Source organism: Arachis stenosperma, chromosome 8, assembly GCF_014773155.1.
Source record: "Arachis stenosperma cultivar V10309 chromosome 8, arast.V10309.gnm1.PFL2, whole genome shotgun sequence".
In the NCBI taxonomy this organism is placed as follows: Eukaryota; Viridiplantae; Streptophyta; class Magnoliopsida; order Fabales; family Fabaceae; genus Arachis; species Arachis stenosperma.
Window position 1 is genome coordinate 26,603,019 of NC_080384.1, and position 8,328 is coordinate 26,611,346.

Sequence of the window (8,328 nt, forward strand, 5' to 3'; positions counted from 1 at the left end):
TTATGAAATGAAATAATAATATGGCCAGACGGTCGCCTAACGCTTAGCTTAACTTTACTTTGCAATCAAAAGTCATTTTCTATTTAATTTAATTGGTTAATTTACTAATTCATTTAAATAATATTAAAGATTTGGTGTCGTTCACTAATTCGTTTAAATAAAGGTTAAAAATTTAACGTGGTATAACCTGCTGAAATTGGAGAATATTAATCAAAAATTTTTTGAAGATTCACTTTCCATTCATTAGGACGATGTTTAATAAGAAAAAAAAAGAAAGAAATAAAAAAAATGAATTTTTATCTTTTTTTAGATATATTTAGATTGAAAAATAAAAAAATGTTATAACAAATAATTTTATCTTTATATTATTAAATATATTAAAAAAAGGTAATATTAAAAATAGAAAAACGTAACAAGTTTTCTATTTCTTTTTTTTCTAATATTATATTTAAAAAAAATAGTAAATCTCATTAATTTTTTTTCTTTTTTGTTTTTTTCCATTTTTCTCTGAAATAAACATAGGCTAAGAATAATGGAAGCGCATGGACACGTGGCAAGGTGTGGTAAGCATGCAGTGCCGCTTTGAAATTCGTCTATATCCTCGTATTGCCACATAACACAACATTATTCATGGGTCTCTAAATCTATCTGAGTCTTCAAAGTAATAATTATCTGAGTTCCCGGAAGAATCTGTGCCCTGAAAACTGGTGGGACCCCCACGCTATTTCTGTGCATCATCATCTTCCTTCACCATTATTATGATTATTGCAGATTTGCTACCTCAGAAAATGTTTCCGCCTTTCTCTTCTAATGTCGCACGCATATTGTGTGACATCTGATTATATATGCATGATGCTGCCTCTGTTATTTATTGTTCCAGATTTTGTTATCTCCTCTCCCAATAATTGGCTTCAATTTTACGCCTCTGGGATGAGATATATGAATCTATATACATGATTATGGTGATGATGATAATTCGTACAAGAATTCTTTTGGATGGTGACGCTATTTTACATATTTTAAAAGACAAGTGTGTGTGCAAGTTTTAAAGCGTTGGAGTGGAAATCCGAGTGGCACTTTCTTTGTCTTCTTTTTGCAAATTGGATTGATTCTTCACTTTTTCTCCACTCATTCAGCTGCGTTTTCTTTTATCCTTTCTTGGCTCGTGAGAGTGGTTCAAGTTTGGAATCAGTGTATTTCTGTCTCTGATTTTTGTTCTTGAGACAGTTACCAGAAACATTCAGAATTTAGAGTTTGATATCAGCTTTAAGTTTGACTCATTCTGCACTGAACTTACTCATCTCAACGTCACATAGGTACCACTTTCTTTCTCTCTTAACCCCTTTTTTGTTTTGTTCTTTAAACCTTATGATTCTGTTTTTGTCTTGGAGTAATATCCACCGGGGAATAATATGTGAAATAGCATCTGTTTATATAGTTGATTGTGATCACTATTCCTTCACATATATTCCATCTTTATGATAAGATTAAATGCATTATTAGATAGTGGAGGTCCATTTGCATTCCAAATTCTTATTAATAGTTATTTATTATCTGTTTCGTTGGTTTTCCAAACAACACAGTGATTTTTTGGTAGAGAAAATGGCTGAGAAGCAGAAACCGTCTTCCTCAACATCATCAGGGGATTGGAGGAGAATACCACTTTGCACTTTCTTTAAGGATACCAGGTTTGATTTGATTTCATATAATCCTGTTCCTGTGCTTGATTTTATCTTGGGGTGTTGTTGTTTCTGTTAACTTTTGATTTTATTGTTAATGCAGACAAGTTTTCAAATTAGATAGTCTTGGTCGTGAAATATTGTCTATTGCACTGCCTGCAGCAATGGCTTTGACAGCAGACCCCATAGCTTCACTGGTTGACACAGCATTCATAGGCCGAATCGGTATGTTTCCTGTAATGATTAGTAGAAATCATAGTTACATGAATTCACCTACTGTACTTTTCGCATAAATATACTCCAAGAATGCTAGAGGGTAAGTAGAATTTATTTTTTTTGGCGAGCAGTTAGCCATCAATGTTTAAAAGCGTCGACTAAAAGTATGTTGTTGAATTATTATACTAAAGGAATTAGATTGATAGCTAAAAGTGATGGTCATAAACAATAAATTTTGTTGGTCCTTGAGCATTTCTCAATATACTTTTCACATAAAATATTTTACATGTGGCGTACAGTGTACTAAACCAGAACTTATTGTGTTCCATGGAACTATGGTAGAAATGAGAATTGGAATATATATGTTGAATTTCTTATAATGCATTTTGGTTCATGCAGGTGCAGTGGAGCTTGCTGCTGTAGGAGTTTCAATAGCTCTCTTCAATCAAGTGTCAAGGATTGCAATATTCCCCCTTGTCAGTTGCACAACCTCTTTTGTGGCTGAGGAAGACAGCATCACCGGAGCAAGCCCTCCAGTAGATGAAAGCGAAACCATGGAAGCAGGTCCACCCTCTGATGCTGAAACCAAAGAGTTCCTACCCCAGAAAGGTACCATTGTTGGAAGTATTCAGAAACTAGATTTGGCTGGTGAAAGCTTTGACACAGTTGAGGAGGCGCAACAAAAGAAAAGGCATATCCCTTCGGCTTCGTCTGCAATATTTATCGGCGGCATCCTTGGCCTCATCCAGGCAGTACTACTTATATCTGCAGCAAAACCTTTATTGAACTTCATGGGAGTAGCTTCTGTAAGAACTGTTATGTTACTTTAAAGCTTCAGCAATTTAAACCAGAAGAGGATGATTGCTTAATAATACAGGATATTTGTTCAGGACTCTCCTATGCTACACCCTGCGCAAAGGTACCTGACACTGCGGTCCCTTGGTGCTCCTGCGGTTCTTCTTTCATTGGCGATGCAGGGAGTCTTCAGAGGATTTAAGGACACTAGAACTCCTCTATATGCTACTGGTATTCCTTGACATACTAGAATTTATGTTGATTTAGCAGTGTCACAGTATCCTGCTATCATCTGATTCTAATTACTCTTTCTTTGATGTAATCTAGTGGCTGGAGATGTTACCAATATAGCATTAGATCCTTTATTCATGTTTGTATTTCGCTTAGGCGTCAGCGGTGCAGCCATTGCCCATGTTATATCTCAGTATGTTTTGTGTTTGTTTTCAATTTCCTTTCTGTTATTACACGCTCTTGATTAAGTATAGTTGACCCTGCAAACTACTCTATGCCAAAATTTCATATTTTAAACTTAACTGTTAATGCAGGTACCTTATTTCAGTTATACTTCTATGGAGGTTGATGGAACAAGTTGATCTTATTCCTCCAAGCATCAAGCATTTGAGATTTGACCGATTTCTTAGAAATGGTGAGCATATAATCTTCTTCACCAAGTATTAAGATTCTGTCACTTAGACCACAATTAAAATTGCTCTTTCTCTTTTTCATTCTTGTCATATAGGTTTCCTATTGTTAATGAGGGTCATTGCTGTAACATTCTGTGTGACGCTGGCCGCGTCTTTAGCTGCACGCCATGGATCAACATCCATGGCAGCTTTTCAAGTGTGCTTACAGATTTGGCTGGCAGTGTCTCTTCTAGCTGATGGTCTGGCTGTTGCTGGGCAGGTTAGATACATACTCGTTCGACTTCAGTGCGAAACAATTAATTTAGACTTTAGAAATAGAAGGGAAAAGGCGATTTCGATGGTTGTCTGTGTTTCTGTTTGTTCATAACTTGTAAATTATGATGTTTGTTTAGGCTATTCTTGCGGGTGCATTTGCTAATAAGGACTATGAGAAGGCCACAGCAACTGCTTCTCGAGTATTGCAGGTTCTTTCCAATGTTTGACAGGAATTCCAGCGACTAGTCTTTCTTCTAGAATAAGCAAAACTTTAAACATAACAAGTTTTTCTGCAGATGGGATTGGTTCTAGGTGTGGGACTTGCATTTATTCTTGGAACAGGATTGCACTTTGGAGCTAAGCTGTTTACTGAAGATGTTAAAGTCCTCCATTTCATTAGAATGGGGATACCGGTAATTTTATTCCTTGTTCAATCATTAAAGCAGCTCTATGGTGTTAAAGTCCTCTAAATTGATGTTACTTGTTTTTCCAGTTTGTAGCATTAACACAACCCCTGAACTCATTGGCATTTGTATTTGATGGTGTCAACTTTGGAGCATCTGATTTCGCATATTCAGCCTTCTCTATGGTGGGTTTTTCTTCCATGTTTTTTGGGTCAATATATAAGAAACAAGCAGGAAAAGTTACTTCATTTATGATATATTGCATTTCTTGATTCTCAGATTGTGGTGGCCATCATTAGCATAGTATGTTTACTTATCATGTCATCTGCTGGTGGTTTCATTGGAATATGGATTGCTTTGACAATTTATATGTCTCTTAGGGCCTTTGCTGGCTTCTTGAGGTAACGATTCAACCCCACTATATACTTCTCTGTTCTATCTATCTTCTTAAACATGACAATGATTCATTAACCCAACTACTTTCTAATGTATCATTGTGTTTTGTTGTTTGAAAAGACAGATAATGAAAACCCAATTTAATTTTGATTACTGGTCAGTGTAAAGTAGTTTTATACGTGTATCGAATTACATAACTGCATATCAGTAAAAATAACTATCTTTCACATTGACCACATGAATGGTCATCCAACAAACACGACTATGTAAAACGCATTACAGCATCAAAATTAAACTCCCCAAACTAAATGCTTCCTATTTTTCTCATGTTTTCTTTTCTTTTCACCTAATTGAAATTTTCACTTTCAATCAATGAAGTAATTAAGATCATATGATGCAGGATTGGAACAGGATCAGGACCTTGGGAATTCCTATGGAGATGAGTGTAATCATGTTTGAGTGGTGTTATTGATATACATTCAAGTGTACAGATCAAAGAAGGAAGATTCCAACTGTAATCTTATTAGTCTTGTATGTAGAGAGAGAGTTCTGAAATCAAGAATAGCATCGAGATTTTTGTATTTAACCATGCTGTCCATGCAGCAAGGTTAGTTTATGAAAGTGTGGATGACACAGAATTTGCATGAAACATGTAGATGATGCGGAATTCTTGTTTTCTTGAGATTTGAACCTTAGAAAGTAGAAACTATCATGTTTATAGTGACTTCCAGTATTGTGTTTTTCTTATATCATTAGTTGACATTTTATTATTTATTTTTTATAACATTTTCTCATTTAAAACTATGATTTAGGAAAAAAAAAAAAGTAGTAGTTAAACTTCAGTATAATGTGAATTAATTGGCAATGCAGAATAATTATGCAAAAAAGTATTTGATTTCTGTTAAGGAACCAGATAAAGACGTTTAAAATATTTTTTTTAAAGATGTTTTTCAGTAATTAAAATTTAACATATATAATTGATTAAATCATGTTATTTTTTTTTTAAATTAGGCTAGAAAAATTGATTTAACCGAAAAAATAGTGAATCAAATTTTGAACTAGTCTAAATTAATATTATTTTTTTATAAAAAATGACTACAATATTTTTATTATAGAGAATGATTAAAATATTATTATTATTATTATTATTATTATTATTATTAGTATTATTATATATACTAAATTTTAACTCTACGATAAAAAAATAAAGGACTAAAATTTAGAATTATCAAAATTAATATATATAATAGAAGTATTTTAATCATTTTTTATAATAGTTATAGAGTATTGTAGTTATTTTTTATAAAAAAATATTAATTTAGATCAGTTCAAAATTTAATTCATTATTTTTTTGTCAAATTAATTTGTCTAGTCTAATTTTGACAAAAATAATATAATTTAATTGATTATATGTATTAAATTTTAATTATTAAAAAACATAATTATAAAAAAATATTTTCAGCGTCTTTATCTAAATGACTCCCTTCTGTTAAAACTTACTAGAAACAAAGAACTGATATACCAAATATTGAATTAGATTAGTGAATTTTAGATATTCACTAAAAGCAAGTTAAATTATCATAATCATAAAATATCCAAAATATAGATAATTATCTTTTAATTAATATTTGAGTTGATTATTTGTCTACTTGATTTGATTCATGTAAACTAGTTAGTTATATAAGTTATATGCAAACTTTTCTTTAATATTTTTTAAAAAACACTTAAAAATGAATTAAATAATATATATATAAATATACGTAAATATATAATAATTATTTTTTCTAATATTTTTATATTTCTTTACTTTTAAACTCAAATTGGCACATCAAGATTTGATCTTTTTTTTTTGGAAATCAGTCGGTTTATTTTTTTATTATCTCAAAATACATTTTTATTAATTTTCTTTTAATAGTCTAAATATTTATTAATTTAAATAAACTCAAGCCTAGTAAAACTACCATCTATAAATAAAAAGATAAATGCGTTTTTACTTTTTACAGTGTAAATAACCTTTTTCCGGGGTCTAATTGTCAAAGCAACATTATTTACTAATAAATAATAAATAATAAATAATAAATAATAATAACAAAAGATACTATTACTATTTTTTGGGGGAAAAATGGGAACTTTCGCCGCCAGCTTGAAACAGAGGAAGCAGTGAACAGAAAACAGCAATGGCGATGGCGTTGGGTACCAAGCTCGAAACTTTTCGAAGCTATTCCTTACTCAGCTTCATCAGAACCCTAAGCACTTCTCCTTCGACTTCTGCTTCTGTCTCTTCCTCTGCAGCTTCTCAGAGCCCTAAGAAATCAAAGCGAAGAAAGAAGAAGAACTTGTTTGAGGTCGCTCAGTTCCTACCTAACTGGGGAATCGGGTACCACATGGCCAAGAGTCACTGGAAAGAAGTTTCTTATGAAATCACCAAAATCAATCTCTACAAGGTTCCTCCATTTTTCTCAATCTTAATCATTTCATCGTATTATTTGAAATTCGCGATCAAACTCAAATCCCTCTTTTTTTTTTTTTTGTGTGGCAGGATGGAAGACATGGCAAGGCATGGGGAATTGCTTATAAAAATGGTTAGTCTCGTAACTCTTATTATCAAGATTTTTTTTTTTAAATTCTGTTTTGCATTTTTAGTAGAAGTGCTTCATTAAGAAGTTGTGGATTTGCAATTAGTTTTGTTTGTTGAAGGCAGTGATTATTATGCTGAAGTTTTATTTTTCAATTGGAGTGTTATATATGAATTTGGCTTGGTAATCATTTAGGGTAATGTATATTATAATCTCTTTGCAAGGGATCCATATCTGAAGAGTCTGCATAATCAAAATAATTGTTGATAAGTGAAAAGTGTTTGAACATATTCTTGATGCACTTTTCTGTTGTTGTAACATAATCTTATGGTGTGGTTGGAAGGGGTTTAGGGGAGTGAATGTGATTAAAAAGCTGAAATACTGAATCAGGAAGCTGGAATGTGCTATGTATGGTTTTGATGTGCTTCTTGGTTGAATTTTTAGTTTATTGGAATATCTAGTTGAATGCTTTTGTTCTTCTTACTGGCTGAACTTTCTCTAATTGTCTGATTCATATCATGTCATGTCCAATGATGTCAAATTTTATGATCCAAGTCTCATAAGTTATGCTAATATGATTGTGTTAGAGCTTTAGAAGCCTTGCTCAATAAATTCTTTAAACCATTTGCAAATTACAACAAGCCTATTATATGTGGCATTACATAAACAGCAAAGATCTTTTGTACTTGTTTTCTGGCTGGCTCTGATATCATAGAAATTATTGCAGGCTTGCCAGCCGATGCTCCCAAGAAAATTAGTGGCGTTCACAAGCGCTGTTGGAGGTACCTCCCGAATATAGTAAAAGCCTCGGAAAGCTCACAAAACTTGGCGAACTCAACAGACAATGACCAAAAAGTTGAACCCCAAGCAAGTTGATGCATTTCTTCAAGTGAGTTGGGATTTAGGGTTATTGAACTGGGTTTCAGTTCATTTGGCATAGTTATTTTGACTGTAGTAGCATTTTTTATTCGGCTGGGAAATATATTTCTGCAGTCAGTCATGTAAGGTTCTTGTGCTTCTCTTTTCTTGAATCCTCAATTGAAAGACCTCGAGACCATAAAATATGTGCTTTGAGAGAGAGAGCAAGATAATATAATTCATCTTGTTCTTGTGCTTGTGTTCAGCCTTATGCATTAGGAATTTTGATCATCACTTTTACCATATTCTGGTGGTTTATTTTCAGTTGAGAACTATGAAGTTAATCTATAATGACTATTTAGAAAAAAAAATGTTCATAGTTCCTTGCTTGATTTGATGCAAGGAATTCGATACAAATCTTTACCTATATTTTATATTCTATATAGCATGATAGCATCTATGTATTCAGCAGATTAGACTGTTAGATGCTGTTATTATTTGTATC

The 8,328-nt window shown here is 32.4% G+C and overlaps 2 protein-coding genes across 2 annotated transcripts; both read left to right on the plus strand.

Moving 5' to 3' along the window:
* The first annotated feature begins 637 nt into the window (after positions 1 to 637).
* On the plus strand, positions 638 to 5,144 carry LOC130946730 (protein DETOXIFICATION 42-like). The gene is made up of 13 exons (XM_057875571.1): positions 638 to 1,316; positions 1,584 to 1,688; positions 1,783 to 1,904; positions 2,295 to 2,701; positions 2,786 to 2,921; positions 3,018 to 3,114; positions 3,236 to 3,336; positions 3,430 to 3,593; positions 3,727 to 3,798; positions 3,886 to 4,002; positions 4,083 to 4,178; positions 4,273 to 4,394; positions 4,790 to 5,144. The coding sequence occupies exons 2-13, from the start codon at positions 1,603 to 1,605 to the stop codon at positions 4,830 to 4,832; spliced, it is 1,563 nt and encodes a 520-aa protein (XP_057731554.1). The 5' UTR covers positions 638 to 1,316; positions 1,584 to 1,602; the 3' UTR covers positions 4,833 to 5,144.
* Positions 5,145 to 6,498: 1,354 nt separating this feature from the next.
* On the plus strand, positions 6,499 to 8,328 carry LOC130943419 (uncharacterized). Its single transcript, XM_057871292.1, has 3 exons — positions 6,499 to 6,833; positions 6,929 to 6,971; positions 7,693 to 8,328. The coding sequence occupies exons 1-3, from the start codon at positions 6,567 to 6,569 to the stop codon at positions 7,839 to 7,841; spliced, it is 459 nt and encodes a 152-aa protein (XP_057727275.1). The 5' UTR covers positions 6,499 to 6,566; the 3' UTR covers positions 7,842 to 8,328.

Coding starts and splice junctions, on each gene's coding strand:
- LOC130943419 (XM_057871292.1), top strand. CDS start 6,567: ATGGCGATGGCGTTGGGTACCAAGCTCGAAACTTTTCGAAGCTATTCC. Junction 6,834..6,928: donor CCAAAATCAATCTCTACAAG/GTTCCTCCATTT, acceptor TTTGTGTGGCAG/GATGGAAGACATGGCAAGGC. Junction 6,972..7,692: donor GGGAATTGCTTATAAAAATG/GTTAGTCTCGTA, acceptor AAATTATTGCAG/GCTTGCCAGCCGATGCTCCC.
- LOC130946730 (XM_057875571.1), top strand. CDS start 1,603: ATGGCTGAGAAGCAGAAACCGTCTTCCTCAACATCATCAGGGGATTGG. Junction 2,922..3,017: donor AACTCCTCTATATGCTACTG/GTATTCCTTGAC, acceptor GATGTAATCTAG/TGGCTGGAGATGTTACCAAT. Junction 4,179..4,272: donor CATATTCAGCCTTCTCTATG/GTGGGTTTTTCT, acceptor CTTGATTCTCAG/ATTGTGGTGGCCATCATTAG.